Here is a 17,483-nt window from a genome sequence, read left to right on the forward strand (position 1 = left end):
GTTAACCAACCACCAAGATCGCACACAAGAAGAACCACAACCATGTCCTCTGAGAAACCACCCTTCAAGGTGGCCGACATCGGCCTGGCCGAGTGGGGCCGCAAGGCCGTCAACATCGCTGAGAACGAGATGCCGGGTCTGATGAAGATGAGGGAGACGTACGGCGTGTCCAAACCGCTGAAGGGCGCCCGCATCGCCGGCTGCCTGCACATGACCGTGCAGACCGCCGTGCTCATTGAGACGCTCACTGTGCTGGGAGCCGAGGTCCAGTGGTCCAGCTGCAATATCTTCTCCACTCAGGACCACGCGGCGGCGGCCATGGCCGCGGCTGGTATCCCCGTGTACGCCTGGAAGGGCGAGACGGACGAGGAGTTTGTGTGGTGCATCGAGCAGACTCTGTACTTCAGAGACGGCCACCCTCTCAACATGATCCTGGACGACGGAGGGGACCTCACCAAGCTGGTGCACGACAAGTACCCTACACTCCTGGGGGGCATCCGTGGCCTGTCGGAGCAGACCACCACGGGCGTTCGCAACCTGTATAAGATGTCCCAGAGTGGAGAGCTCAAGATCCCGGCCATCAACGTCAATGACTCCGTCACCAAGAGCAAATTTGACAACCTGTACGGCTGCCGGGAATCCCTGATCGACGGCATCAAGCGCGCCACCGACGTGATGATCGCGGGAAAGGTGGCAGTGGTGGCGGGCTACGGCGACGTGGGGAAGGGCTGCGCTCAGGCGCTGCGAGGCTGCGGTGCGCGTGTCATCGTCACCGAGGTGGACCCCATCAATGCCCTGCAGGCCGCCATGGAAGGCCACAAGGTGACCACCATGGAGGAGGCCTGCAAGGAGGGCAACATCTTCGTCACGGCGACCGGCTGCGAGGACATCATCCTGGGAAGGCACTTCGAGGGCATGAAGGACGACGCCATTGTCTGCAACATCGGCCACTTCGACTGCGAGATCGACATGGCCTGGCTGAAAGCCAACGCTGCCGACAAGGTCAACGTCAAGCCGCAGGTTGACCGCTACTGCATGAAGAGTGGCCGTCACGTCATCGTGCTGGCTGAGGGCAGACTGGTCAACCTAGGCTGCGCCATGGGACACCCTTCGTTCGTTATGAGCAACTCCTTCACCAACCAGGTGCTTGCTCAGATGGAGCTGTGGAGGAACACGCACAAGTACCCGCTGGGGGTCCACTTCCTGCCCAAGAAGTTGGACGAGGAGGTGGCGGCGGCTCACCTCGACAAGCTGGGGGTGAAGTTGACCAAACTGACCGAGAAACAGGCCAAGTACCTGGGTCTGCCTAGCGAGGGACCCTTCAAACCGGACCACTACCGCTACTGAGGGCCCCCTCGTTCCCTCCGCCTGTAGTCCTCCTCCTTCTTCCTTCCTTGCTTGCTGCTGCTGTATCAGCGTGCTGCTGTATACAAACCTGCTGCTCACCCACCTCCACCCCAGCTACCACCTGTCATTTTGGATCTACTGTTTAGGTACGGGGGATTCAGAGTCCCTATGGTCGGAACTGATGTGCTTGATCTGAGTACCTAAAAAGCACATCCAATACATCGCCAAACCATAATAAATATATTGCTCATATTCAATAAATATATATTCCATCCATTCTTGAGTTGTCCTGACTGAACTTGATGTTATCAATATGCCAACTGAGAGGCAGCATATAGCCATTGTTAGTTGGGTTATTGTAAGGCAGGTATATCGTTAATCGATTAAAATCTATTCAAACTGGCAACAATTTTGAATCGTGATGCAAACAGCAGTGGGCGTGCAAAAAAAGAAATACAGGATCTTTGTAAGAAAAATGTTGTCATTTGCTACTGTATTGAAAAGAGGACAAAAGAAGAAAATGTGAGAAGAAAGAACATACTGGATTTGTGAGAAATAAAATAAAAATAATCTGTCATTTGTCTCAAATCATTTGTTTTAAGCAATCGTATTGTGAACCTCAACCTAGTATCATGATTCGAATCGTATTGTGAGTTGAGTGAATTGTTATACATGCCTATGCGTGTAAACACCATTTGTTATTCAGACATAGTAAATGCTAAGCAACCAATAACTTTTCACCAGAATTTAAATAGTTCAACCACCTTTAAATGACTCAACCAATATATATTTAACACATAACTCACTGTTTAACACTCATGAGCAGGGCCCATGTATTAGAACATTAAACAAGAATAAAATTGTTGTAAAGAAATAATATAATATTATAATATAATATATATAAAAATATATTGTGGAAAGTAATTTAATTCCAAAAGTGAAACATTGGTCTCTTTTAACTTCATTATGCCACTCATGAAAAAAATCCAGTATTTCAACATATTCGATTATAATATAATTTATATTTTTTATAATTATTATAAATCCAGTTTTTGAATGGTCTTATTCTTAAAAAGTTAAGATACAGGTTTATTTTTGATTCATTGAATGCTATAATCCAGAGATAACATACAACCTTTCCAGTTCCACGACAGACAGACAATCCAATTATATTCTTAAAGGACCCTAACTCTGAAATGCTCAAAAGAAACAAATGTTGTTGATCTCAAAGTAAAAGTAAGGTCATAAACATAACTAGATATTGCACACCAATAGAAAAAAAATGAAGACGGAAGTCTGATAGCTGTGATCTGATGCAGAACAATGTCTTTATGACAGAAAGAGAGGAAAACATATTTTAAAAAAAGCGTAAAACCGGTTTGTAAAAACAGGGTTCCCCATACATGTATCACAAAGTAAATACAATGTTCATATTATTCAACTACTACCAGTAACTCGCCCATAAAGGGTGAGGTCGCATGCACGCATCAGCTTCGTTGATGGCAGACTGCTGTGCGAGCACTGGCGCTTTGGCATGGGGGTCAGATCAACATGGAATGAATTCAGTACTGGTCATATAAGGAGCATGTCTTGAGTGTACAGGGTTTGATGAGGTCAGATCAACATGTGGAATGTCAGAACAGGTCAGCTCCATATATGGAGATCTAAGGGTGGTAGCGGGGACATTCTCTTGATTGTACAGGGTTTGATGAGGGCCGGGCCTTAATTTTCGGGCCTGTTGAGAACTCTAGTTTTTTCCGGCTGCCGGGCGTGGCTGCACTAATAACTTTGGGGCAAGCCCGTCTAGAGTTTGAATGGACAGGTATCAGTCAAAAGGGAAACATCGAAGAGGAAGGATGGGTGGGGAGGGATCAACATTATGGAATTTGTGGGATATATCAATATATGGAGATCTAAGGGTTTGAGGTCAGATGTGGAGTTGCTGGCCAATATGGATGACGTCAGGGATCTCCATATGGGCTTAATTGCGACAGCAGATCGTATTTACACATCAGATGTCATAGTGATATCACGAGACCTGAGCACCAAATGGGGGCTTCCATGTATGGGGATTTTGAGTGACTTTGAGTGATTTTGATTGCACGTTTTCATAGTAATTGCGAGCTGCATCGCAACTATGACAACATTTTAAGGCTATTTTCACCATTCTGCGTTACTTGTAAACACAGTAATATTGTAGGTTTCATCAACAAAACCAAAACTACATTGGTTCGCTACCAAGTTATATTTACAAGCTCACAACAAGCGTGTAATTTGTGTAATGCGCTTTACCACTTCCGAGAAATGTAGTGGAGTCAAAAATACAATACTGAAATGTAGTGGAGTGAAAGTACCGAAACAAGGTCCCATTTAGCCTTTTTTAAATACTTATTGCAAACCTCATTTCCCTCTATCAGTCACGTAGGCCTACTATATAATTGTGCTGGTGTGCACATAAATAGACACCTCTGGCAGTATTTTGGTTTCATTCCACTGTTTATGTTGAAGTTCATCCTTGCAGGGATGTGGGTTTTTTTTCTGTTGGGGGAGAGGTTGTGCAGTTGATTACAATACTTTAGTACAATACAACTCATGAGTGTGCTTCATTAAGGGCCTTTCAAATGTGAAGCGATATAACGTGCCTAACGTGTTCATTAATTTTCAATGAGACCTGCGTTTCTGCGCGGAGCAGTCGCGACAACCCAAGCATATTTACGGTCAAACATGTAATATTTTTCTCTTCTCTATCTTCTGTCTAGACTCCATACACCTCCTTGTGTGTAAAGAGGAGGTATTCACTGAGCAGCAGGAGAAAACCTCCAGTCTGGTCCAGGAGGATCCAGAGCCTCCACAGATTAAAGATGAACAGCAGGAGATAGAGGAGGATGGTGGATCAACAGAGACATTACTATCAGTGAAACATGAAGATGATGAAAACATACACATGAAAACATACACATGATGACTCATACAGGGGAAAAACCCTTTATGTGTACAGTTTGAGGCAAAGAATGTAGTCAAATGAGTAATCTAAAAACACATATGATGACTCATACAGGGGAAAAACCCTTTATGAGTACAGTTTGTGGCAAGGGCTGTATTCATAATGGCATTACAAGTACACATGAGGACTCATACAGGGGAAAGACCCTTTACGTGTACAGTTTGTGGCAAGGGCTGTTTTCATAATGGGGCATTAAAAGTACACATGAGGACTCATACAGGGGAAAAACCCTTTGAGTGTAAAATTTGCAAAAAGGGCTTTACTCAGACTGGTAGTCTAGAAAAGCACATGAAGACACACAAAAAGGAAAAAGCTGTAAATGATGAGTGCTAATGAGAGAGGCGCTACCCCCTCCTTTTGGCTTGTGATTGGCTGATCACCCCATAGTGATGATTGGCTGAGCAAAGTATATATTGAAGATAAAAGTGAGGGCAGTTATTTGAAGACGCCAACAAAAAATTGTGTTGATTTTATTGCTTGAGATTAAAATGTCATATTCATTCATATTCATACACTAGTGGTGCAATTGTACCTAGTATATTTTAATCACTTAGTTGTATAATTTGTTTAGATTTTCTTTATAGAATAGTTGTCTTCATAGAATGCATTGTAACAGAAAATATGTACTATGTCATACCTGTAAGAAAACTGTTTGTAATTTCTTATTTTTCTAATAAAGGGTTGACAGCTAAAGATCCTTGTGTTCATTACAAGAAGCTAATCACATCACATGTGTTTCACCTCCCTTAAGTATGGATGCCTTGTACTGTTATTTCTAAATTGGCCAAACAAACAAACATAAATCCATCAGGATACTAAAAGGTGAGGTAAATGTTAAATTCTCTCTTTTAAACAGAGTATTGTATTTGTTGATGACATTTATTATTCTATACTTTTTACATGAAACATGACTTTTCAGATTGACCAATTACTCTTGATATGATGGACTATTGAGTCAGTTGTGTGTATATATGGTTGGTGTGTGGCTTACCTGTACAATAAGCATGGTGCTACTGATGGTGCTACTGTACAATACCACTTATAATACAAATTATTCCATTATGTCTGGTGGTATATAGGCTATTTAAACCAATACAATTATTAAAAGTGTTAGACGACCCTGGTTGTGAATGTTGTGGGATGTTTTGGGGGATGTCTGTCCCATTGTTAACAGACAGGTGATAATGGGTTAGGGTGTGTAACCCTGTTGCTGAATGGATCGCCCAAACAATTTCCATGTGATCCTTTTAGTATGATAAGTAGAGTGCATATAGCCTACTCCTACAGTATTGTGTGAATGGATGGAGTGGAACATGTATATATAGGATGGGGAATCATTTGGATTCAAATGATTTAGACTGTAAAATACTTTGCCTCCTGCGACAACTTCTGAAAGGTGAAAACAACAACTTGAGCTATGGTCAAATAGATATCTCACACATTCATGTGACAGGGTTGAATAGATTCTGTCCACACCTACTTTCTTCTCTAGTAGGCTACTGCCATGTAGAGAAAGATATTTAACTATGACATGTTAAACTACATGTAGCCTACAGAGTACAGACCATGTTAAAACTACTATGTGCAGGACATCGACAGCCACTTTCTTCCTGTTTTTGATGACAGGTACGTGGAACTGGAACATTTACAATATGTTCTCAGCTTCTAGATCGGCTATTTTCCTAATCTACAACACATTATAAAATAGGCCTTGAGAGGATCAACCGTCAGCATACGAAATAATAAATTAATAAGCCCCACACATGCGCTCACAGCATGTCACATTGTAAAAACATGCATGCATTTTTGCTTCCTCCTTTCATTACACTGAGTGATTATTTAAATGGTCAATTAAGGCAACAAGGTTCAAATTCAGAGTAGAATAGGAAAGTTAGCTTCATTATGTTTTACTGAATCTGATCGTCCTTTTATAATGTTTCATTTGCTTAATGTTTGATTACCAACTAATTTAATTGCCTTGCTGTTGGGAGCAGTGATTGGCCGTGTTTTGTTCTATTGTTGGTGTGCCCCGCCCCCTCACTCTGATTGGAGCATCAGGGCCCTCTGTTAGTATTTAACAAGAGTTTGTTGTGCTTTGTGTCACTTACTTTAATCTCTGCTAGTTGTTAAGAGCTGAACTTCTCCTCTCTGCACTATAGCTGAAGCATTTAGGTTTAGTTCTTCAAAAACTAGTATCAGTTTATTTGAGTTATGGCTTTACTACAAACATTGAAGTCCATGGTCAACCAGAGACTATCTGCTGCTGCTGAAGAGATATTTGGGGTCGTTGGAAGAATTCTAAAAGAGTACGAGGATGAAGCTTTCCACATCAAGCAAGAAACTGACCGCCAACGCAGACTACTGGAAATGGTTTTACAACCTATCTTCAAACTACACAGTGCAGGTTGGTAAAACATTTATATGTTAACCTTTACTACGTTAACTGTTAAAGGTTTGAACATGTCTGAACACAGTTGGAAGAGGAACTCTCAATCCATTCATGTTAGGGTTAAACTTGCATTAAAAAACATTATCTGTGGATATATCTGATTGATATCTGATGAGGTTGTAGCTAATGAGTCCTAACAGCATTAGGACAGATATGGAACAGTGGAAGCTTTCTCCAACCACAACTACATAAGCGGTTGAACACATCTAATCTTGACCAATACAAAGACACCGTAAAACATAATGTAAGTCATATTCAAACAATATAATAATGTGTTTCTATTCTGTATCTTCTGTCTAGACTCAATAAACCTCCTTGTGTGCAAAGAGGAGGTATTCACTGAGCAGCAGGAGATAACCTACAGTCTGGTCCAGGAGGATACAGAGCCTCCACTGATTAAAGATGAACAGGAGGAGCGAACCTCCAGTCTGATCAAAGAGGAACCATCATCTCCACAGATTAAAGAGGAACTTGATGAGCTACTTCAAAGATCAGAGGAAGATGGTGGATCAACAGAGATATTACTATCAGTGAAACATGAACATGGTGAAAACATACAAACAGAACCTGTAGCCGGCACCTCATCTAAAAGCATGGAAACACAAGCTGATGTAGAGGACTGTGGAACATCACAACCAACTAGTGATGATCAGCTCCTCTCTTCACACTGTTCTGAATCTGACATCACTGAAGACAGTGATGAGTGGGATGAGACCACAGGTGACCAGTCTGGTTTAAACACACTGAAATCGCACAAAACACAACACATGGGTGGAAATAGTTTGTCTTTGAGCAACAAGCTCCTCCATGACCTTAAATCACCAAAAGAAAGTCACTCCATGAGGAGTCACACAGGTAAGAAATGTTTTAGTTGTACAGATTGTGGCAAAATGTTTAGCCTAAAGGGAAATCTGAAGAAGCATGCAATGATTCATTCAGGGGAAAAGCCATTTGCTTGCACATTGTGTGGCAAAGGCTTTAATCAAAAGGGTAGTCTAAAAGAACACATAATGACTCACACAGGGGAAAAGCCCTTTACGTGTACAGTTTGTGGCACATGCTTTAGTCTAAAGCGTAATCTAAAAACACATATGATGACTCATACAGGGGAAAGGCCCTTTACATGTACAGTGTGTGGCAAAGAATGTAGTAAAATGATTAATCTAAAATCACATATGATGACTCATACAGGGGAAAAACCCTTTACGTGTACAGTTTGTGGCAAGGGCTGTTTTCATAATGGGGCATTAAAAGTACACATGAGGACTCATACAGGGGAAAAACCCTTTGAGTGTAAAATTTGCAAAAAGGGCTATACTCAGACTGGTAGTCTAGAAAAGCACATGAAGACACACAAAAAGGAAAAATCTGTAAATGATGAGTGCTAATGAGAGAGGCGCTATCCCCTCCTTTTGGCTTGTGATTGGCTGATCACCCCATAGTGATGATTGGCTGAGCAAAGTATATATTGAAGATAAAAGTGAGGGCAGTTATTTGAAGACGCCAACAAAAGATTGTGTTGATTTTATTGCTTGAGATTAAAATGTCATATTCATTCATATTCATACACTAGTGGTGCAATTGTACCTAGTATATTTTAATCACTTAGTTGTATAATTTGTTTAGATTTTCTTTATAGAATAGTTGTCTTCATAGAATGCATTGTAACAGAAAATATGTACTATGTCATACCTGTAAGAAAACTGTTTGTAATTTCTTATTTTTCTAATAAAGGGTTGACAGCTAAAGATCCTTGTGTTCATTACAAGAAGCTAATCACATCACATTTCACCTCCCTTAAGTATGGATGCCTTGTACTGTTATTTCTAAATTGGCCAAACAAACAAACAAAAATCCATCAGGATACTAAAAGGTGAGGTAAATGTTAAATTCTCTCTTTTAAACAGAGTATTGTATTTGTTGATGACATTTATTATTCTATACTTTTTACATGAAACATGACTTTTCAGATTGACCAATTACTCTTGATATGATGGACTATTGAGTCAGTTATGTGTGTAGATATGGTTGATGTGTGGCTTACCTGTACAATAAGCATGGTTCTACTGTACAATACCACTTATAATACAAATTATTCCATTATGTCTGGTGGTATATAGGCTATTTAAACCAATACAATTATTAAAAGTGTTAGACGACCCTGGTTGTGAATGTTGTGGGATGTTTTGGGGGATGTTTGTCCCATTGTTAACAGACAGGTGATAATGGGTTAGGGTGTGTAACCCTGTTGCTGAATGGATCGCCCAAACAATTTGCATGTGATCCTCTTAGTATGATAAGTAGAGTGCATATAGCCTACTCCTACAGTATTGTGTGAATGGATGGAGTGGAACATGTATATATAGGATTGGGAATCATTTGGATTCAAATGATTTAGACTGTAAAATACTTTGCCTCCTGCGACAACTTCTGAAAGGTGAAAACAACAACTTGAGCTATGGTCAAATAGATATCTCACACATTCATGTGACAGGGTTGAATAGATTCTGTCCACACCTACTTTCTTCTCTAGTACTCTTGATATGATGGACTATTGAGTCAGTTGTGTGTATATATGGTTGATGTGTGGCTTACCTGTACAATAAGCATGGTGCTACTGATGGTGCTACTGTACAATACCACTTATAATACAGATTATTCCATTATGTCTGGTGGTATATAGGCTATTTAAACCAATACAATTATTAAAAGTGTTAGACGACCCTGGTTGTGAATGTTGTGGGATGTTTTGGGGGATGTTTGTCCCATTGTTAACAGACAGGTGATAATGGGTTAGGGTGTGTAACCCTGTTGCTGAATGGATCGCCCAAACAATTTGCATGTGATCCTCTTAGTATGATAAGTAGAGTGCATATAGCCTACTCCTACAGTATTGTGTGAATGGATGGAGTGGAACATGTATATATAGGATTGGGAATCATTTGGATTCAAATGATTTAGACTGTAAAATACTTTGCCTCCTGCGACAACTTCTGAAAGGTGAAAACAACAACTTGAGCTATGGTCAAATAGATATCTCACACATTCATGTGACAGGGTTGAATAGATTCTGTCCACACCTACTTTCTTCTCTAGTACTCTTGATATGATGGACTATTGAGTCAGTTGTGTGTATATATGGTTGATGTGTGGCTTACCTGTACAATAAGCATGGTGCTACTGATGGTGCTACTGTACAATACCACTTATAATACAGATTATTCCATTATGTCTGGTGGTATATAGGCTATTTAAACCAATACAATTATTAAAAGTGTTAGACGACCCTGGTTGTGAATGTTGTGGGATGTTTTGGGGGATGTTTGTCCCATTGTTAACAGACAGGTGATAATGGGTTAGGGTGTGTAACCCTGTTGCTGAATGGATCGCCCAAACAATTTGCATGTGATCCTCTTAGTATGATAAGTAGAGTGCATATAGCCTACTCCTACAGTATTGTGTGAATGGATGGAGTGGAACATGTATATATAGGATTGGGAATCATTTGGATTCAAATGATTTAGACTGTAAAATACTTTGCCTCCTGCGACAACTTCTGAAAGGTGAAAACAACAACTTGAGCTATGGTCAAATAGATATCTCACACATTCATGTGACAGGGTTGAATAGATTCTGTCCACACCTACTTTCTTCTCTAGTACTGCCATGTAGAGAAAGATATTTAACTAGGACATGTTAAACTACATGTAGCCTACAGACCATGTTAAAACTACATGTGCAGGACATCGACAGCCACTTTCTTCCTGTTTTTGATGACAGGTGGAACTGGAACATTTACAATATGTTCTCAGCTTCTAGATCGGCTATTTTCCTAATCTACAACACATTATAAAATAGGCCTTGAGAGCATCAACCGTCAGCATACGAAATAATAAATTAATAAGCCACACCCATACGCTCACAGCATGTCACATTGTAAAAACATGCATGCATTTTTGCTTCCTCCTTTCATTACACTGAGTGATTATTTAAATGGTCAATTAAGGCAACAAGGTTCAAATTCAGGGTAGAATAGGAAAGTTAGCTTCATTATATTTTACTGAATCTGATCGTCCTTTTATAATGTTTGATTTGCTTAATGTTTGATTACCAACTAATTGAATTGCCTTGCTGTTGGGAGCAGTGATTGGCCGTGTTTTGTTCTATTGTTGGTGTGCCCCGCCCCCTCACTCTGATTGGAGCATCAGGGCCCTCTGTTAGTATTTAACAAGAGTTTGTTGTGCTTTGTGTCACTTACTTTAATCTCTGCTAGTTGTTAAGAGCTGAACTTCTCCTCTCTGCACTATAAGCATTTAGGTTTAGTTCTTCAAAAACTAGTATCAGTTTATTTGAGTTATGGCTTTACTACAAACATTGAAGTCCATGGTTAACCAGAGACTATCTGCTGCTGCTGAAGAGATATTTGGGGTCGTTGGAAGAATTCTGAAAGAGTACGAGGTTGAAGCTTTCCACATCAAGCAAGAAACTGACCGCCAACGCAGACTACTGGAAATGGTTTTACAACCAATCTTCAAACTACACAGTGCAGGTTGGTAAAACATTTCTATGTTAACCTTTACTATGTTAACTGTTAAAGGTTTGAACATGTCTGAACACAGTTGGAAGAGGCACTCTCAATCCATTCATGTTAGGGTTAAACTTGCATTAAAAAACATTATCTGTGGATATATCTGATTGATATCTGATGAGGTTGTAGCTAATGAGTCCTAACAGCATTAGGACATATGTGGAACAGTGGAAGTTTTCTCCAACCACAACTACATAAGCGGTTGAACACATCTAATCTTGACCAATACAAAGACACCGTAAAACAGAATGTAAGTCATGTTCAAACAATATAATAATGTGTTTCTATTCTGTATCTTCTGTCTAGACTCAATAAACCTCCTTGTGTGCAAAGAGGAGGTATTCACTGAGCAGCAGGAGATAACCTACAGTCTGGTCCAGGAGGATACAGAGCCTCCACTGATTAAAGATGAACCATCATCTCCACAGATTAAAGAGGAACTTGATGAGCTACTTCAAAGATCAGAGGAAGATGGTGGATCAACAGAGATATTACTATCAGTGAAACATGAACATGGTGAAAACATACAAACAGAACCTGTAGCCGGCACCTCATCTAAAAGCATGGAAACACAAGCTGATGTAGAGGACTGTGGAACATCACAACCAACTAGTGATGATCAGCTCCTCTCTTCACACTGTTCTGAATCTGACATCACTGAAGACAGTGATGAGTGGGATGAGACCACAGGTGACCAGTCTGGTTTAAACACACTGAAATCGCACAATACACAACACATGGGAGGAAATAGTTTGTCTTTGAGCAACAAGCTCCTCCATGACCTTAAATCACAAAAAGAAAGTCACTCCATGAGGAGTCACACAGGTAAGAAATGTTTTAGTTGTGCAGATTGTGGCAAAATGTTTAGCCTAAAGGGAAATCTGAAGAAGCATGCAATGATTCATTCAGGGGAAAAGCCATTTGCTTGCACAGTGTGTGGCAAAGGCTTTAATCAAAAGGGTAGTCTAAAAGAACACATAATGACTCACACAGGGGAAAAGCCCTTTACGTGTACAGTTTGTGGCAAGGTCTGTAGATTACAGAGTAATCTAAAAAGACACATGATGACTCATACAGGGGAAAAGCCCTTTAGGTGTACAGTTTGTGGCACACGCTGTGTTCGAACGGCTGATCTAAAGAGACACATGAGGACCCACACAGGGGAAAAACCCTTTATGTGTACAGTTTGTGGCAAAGGCTTTAGTCAAAAGGGTAGTCTAAAAACACACAGGATTACTCACACTGGGGAAAAGCCCTTTACATGTACAGTGTGTGGCAAAGAATGTAGTCAAACGAGTAATCTAAAATCACATATGATGACTCATACAGGGGAAATGCCCATTATGTGTACAGTTTGTGGCAAGGGCTGCCGTCACACTGGGGATTTAAAAGTACACATGAGGACTCATACAGGGGAAAAACCCTTTACGTGTACAGTTTGTGGCAAGGGCTGCCGTCACACTGGGGATTTAAAAGTACACATGAGGACTCATACAGGGGAAAAACCCTTTGAGTGTAACATTTGCAAAAAGGGCTTTGCTCAGACTGGTAGTCTAGAAAAGCACATGAAGACACACAAAAAGGAAAAAGCTGTAAATGATGAGTGCTAATGAGAGAGGCGCTATCCCCTCCTTTTGGCTTGTGATTGGCTGATCACCCCATAGTGATGATTGGCTGAGGAAAGTATATATTGAAGATAAAAGTGAGGGCAGTTATTTGAAGACGCCAACAAAAAATTGTGTTGATTTTATTGCTTGAGATTAAAATGTCATATTCATTAATATTCATACACTAGTGGTGCAATTGTACCTAGTATATTTTAATCACTTAGTTGTATAATTTGTTTAGATTTTCTTTATAGAATAGTTGTCTTCATAGAATGCATTGTAACAGAAAATATGTACTATGTCATACCTGTCAAAACTGTCTGTAATTTCTTATTTTTCTAATAAAGGGTTGACAGCTAAAGATCCTTGTGTTCATTACAAGAAGCTAATCACATCACATGTGTTTCACCTCCCTTAAGTATGGATGCCTTGTACTGTTATTTCTAAATTGGCCAAACAAACAAACAAAAATCCATCAGGATACTAAAAGGTGAGGTAAATGTTAAATTCTCTCTTTTAAACAGAGTATTGTATTTGTTGATGACATTTATTATTCTATACTTTTTACATGAAACATGACTTTTCAGATTTACCAATTACTCTTGATATGATGGACTATTGAGTCAGTTGTGTGTATATATGGTTGATGTGTGGCTTACCTGTACAATAAGCATGGTTCTACTGATGGTGCTACTGTACAATACCACTTATAATACAAATTATTCCATTATGTCTGGTGGTATATAGGCTATTTAAACCAATACAATTATTAAAAGTGTTAGACGACCCTGGTTGTGAATGTTGTGGGATGTTTTGGGGGATGTCTGTCCCATTGTTAACAGACAGGTGATAATGGGTTAGGGTGTGTAACCCTGTTGCTGAATGGATCGCCCAGACAATTTGCATGTGATCCTTTTAGTATGATAAGTAGAGTGCATATAGCCTACTCCTACAGTATAGTGTGAATGGATGGAGTGGAACATGTATATATGGGATGGGGAATCATTTGGATTCAAATGATTTAGAATACTTTCTACCTACCTACTTTCTTCTCTAGTACTGCCATGTAGAGAAAGATATTTAACTAGGACATGTTAAACTACATGTAGCCTACAGACCATGTTAAAACTACATGTGCATCGACAGCCACTTTCTTCCTGTTTTTGATGATGGGTGGAACTGGAACATTTACAATATGTTCTCAGCTTCTAGATCGTCTATTTTCCTAATCTACAACACATTATAAAATAGGCCTTGAGAGGATCAACCGTCAGCATACGAAATAATAAATTAATAAGCCTCACCCATACGCTCACAGCATGTCACATTGTAAAACCATGCATGCATTTTTGCTTCCTCCTTTCATTACACTGAGTGATTATTTAAATGGTCAATTAAGGCAACAAGGTTCAAATTCAGGGTAGAATAGGAAAGTTAGCTTCATTATGTTTTACTGAATCTGATCGTCCTTTTATAATGTTTAATTTGCTTAATGTTTGATTACCAACTCATTTAATTGCCTTGCTGTTGGGAGCAGTGATTGGCCGTGTTTTGTTCTATTGTTGGTGTGCCCCGCCCCCTCACTCTGATTGGAGCATCAGGGCCCTCTGTTAGTATTTAACAAGAGTTTGTTGTGCTTTGTGTCACTTACTTTAATCTCTGCTAGTTGTTAAGAGCTGAACTTCTCTCTGCACTATAGCTGAAGCATTTAGGTTTAGTTCTTCAAAAACTAGTATCAGTTTATTTGAGTTATGGCTTTACTACAAACATTGAAGTCCATGGTCAACCAGAGACTATCTGCTGCTGCTGAAGAGATATTTGGGGTCGTTGGAAGAATTCTAAAAGAGTACGAGGTTGAAGCTTTCCACATCAAGCAAGAAACTGACCGCCAACGCAGACTACTGGAAATGGTTTTACAACCAATCTTCAAACTACACAGTGCAGGTTGGTAAAACATTTCTATGTTAACCTTTACTATGTTAACTGTTAAAGGTTTGAACATGTCTGAACACAGTTGGAAGAGGCACTCTCAATCCATTCATGTTAGGGTTAAACTTGCATTAAAAAACATTATCTGTGGATATATCTGATTGATATCTGATGAGGTTGTAGCTAATGAGTCCTAACAGCATTAGGACATATGTGGAACAGTGGAAGTTTTCTCCAACCACAACTACATAAGCGGTTGAACACATCTATAATCTTGACCAATACAAAGACACCGTAAAACAGAATGTAAGTCATGTTCAAACAATATAATAATGTGTTTCTATTCTGTATCTTCTGTCTAGACTCAATAAACCTCCTTGTGTGCAAAGAGGAGGTATTCACTGAGCAGCAGGAGATAACCTACAGTCTGGTCCAGGAGGATACAGAGCCTCCACTGATTAAAGATGAACAGGAGGAGCGAACCTCCAGTCTGATCAAAGAGGAACCATCATCTCCACAGATTAAAGAGGAACTTGATGAGCTACTTCAAAGATCAGAGGAAGATGGTGGATCAACAGAGATATTACTATCAGTGAAACATGAACATGGTGAAAACATACAAACAGAACCTGTAGCCGGCACCTCATCTAAAAGCATGGAAACACAAGCTGATGTAGAGGACTGTGGAACATCACAACCAACTAGTGATGATCAGCTCCTCTCTTCACACTGTTCTGAATCTGACATCACTGAAGACAGTGATGAGTGGGATGAGACCACAGGTGACCAGTCTGGTTTAAACACACTGAAATCGCACAAAGCACAACACATGGGTGGAAATAGTTTGTCTTTGAGCAACAAGCTCCTCCATGACCTTAAATCACAAAAAGAAAGTCACTCCATGAGGAGTCACACAGGTAAGAAATGTTTTAGTTGTGCAGATTGTGGCAAAATGTTTAGCCTAAAGGGAAATCTGAAGAAGCATGCAATGATTCATTCAGGGGAAAAGCCATTTGCTTGCACAGTGTGTGGCAAAGGCTTTAATCAAAAGGGTAGTCTAAAAGAACACATAATGACTCACACAGGGGAAAAGCCCTTTACGTGTACAGTTTGTGGCATGGTCTGTAGATTACAGACTTATCTAAAAAGACACATGATGACTCATACAGGGGAAAGGCCCTTTAGGTGTACAGTTTGTGGCACACGCTGTGTTCGAACGGCTGATCTAAAGAGACACATGAGGACCCACACAGGGGAAAAACCCTTTATGTGTACAGTTTGTGGCAAAGGCTTTAGTCAAAAGGGTAGTCTAAAAACACACAGCATTACTCACACTGGGGAAAAGCCCTATACATGTACAGTGTGTGGCAAAGAATGTAGTCAAATGAGTAATCTAAAATCATATATGATGACTCATAATGGGGAAATGCCCATTATGTGTACAGTTTGTGGCAAGGGCTGCCGTCACACTGGGGATTTAAAAGTACACATGATGACTCATACAGGGGAAAGACCCTTTACGTGTACAGTGTGTGGCAAGGGCTGCCGTCAAACAGGGGAGTTAAAAACACACATGAGGACTCATACAGGGGAAAAACCCTTTGAGTGTAAAATTTGCAAAAAGGGCTTTACTCAGACTGGTAATCTAGAAAAGCACATGAAGACACACAAAAAGGAAAAAGCTGTAAATGATGAGTGCTAATGAGAGAGGCGCTATCCCCTCCTTTTGGCTTGTGATTGGCTGATCACCCCATAGTGATGATTGGCTGAGCAGTATCAAGTATATATTGAAGATAAAAGTGAGGGCAGTTATTTGAAGACGCCATCAAAAAATTGTGTTGATTTTATTGCTTGAGATTAAAATGTCATATTCATTAATATTCATACACTAGTGGTGCAATTGTACCTAGTATATTTTAATCACTTATTTGTATAATTTGTTTAGATTTTCTTTATAGAATAGTTGTCTTCATAGAATGCATTGTAACAGAAAATATGTACTATGTCATACCTGTAAGAAAACTGTCTGTAATTTCTTATTTTTCTAATAAAGGGTTGACAGCTAAAGATCCTTGTGTTCATTACAAGAAGCTAATCACATCACATGTGTTTCACCTCCCTTAAGTATGGATGCATTGTACTGTTATTTCTAAATTTGCCAAACAAACAAACAAAAATCCATCAGGATACTAAAAGGTGAGGTAAATGTTAAATTATCTCTTTTAAACAGAGTATTGTATTTGTTGATGACATTTATTATTCTATACTTTTTACATGAAACATGACTTTTCAGATTGACCAATTACTCTTGATATGATGGACTATTGAGTCAGTTGTGTGTATATATGGTTGATGTGTGGCTTACCTGTACAATAAGCATGGTTCTACTGATGGTGCTACTGTACAATACCACTTATAATACAAATTATTCCATTATGTCTGGTGGTATATAGGCTATTTAAACCAATACAATTATTAAAAGTGTTAGACGACCCTGGTTGTGAATGTTGTGGGATGTTTTGGGGGATGTCTGTCCCATTGTTAACAGACAGGTGATAA

General features: G+C 39.8%; 1 protein-coding gene across 1 annotated transcript; it reads left to right on the plus strand.

Annotated features, from left to right (window-relative positions):
* Positions 1-54: 54 nt before the first annotated feature.
* On the plus strand, positions 55-1,347 carry LOC310875556 (adenosylhomocysteinase B-like; the record flags this gene model as incomplete). Its single annotated transcript, XM_083788832.1, has 1 exon — positions 55-1,347. Exon 1 carries the CDS (start codon positions 130-132, stop codon positions 1,345-1,347), a length of 1,218 nt encoding a protein of 405 aa, XP_083644958.1. The 5' UTR covers positions 55-129.
* Between the last annotated feature and the right edge of the window lie 16,136 nt (positions 1,348-17,483).

The sequence above is a fragment of the Protomyctophum parallelum genome (genome assembly GCF_964188405.1).
Source record: "Protomyctophum parallelum genome assembly, chromosome: 1".
Classification (NCBI taxonomy): Eukaryota; Metazoa; Chordata; class Actinopteri; order Myctophiformes; family Myctophidae; genus Protomyctophum; species Protomyctophum parallelum.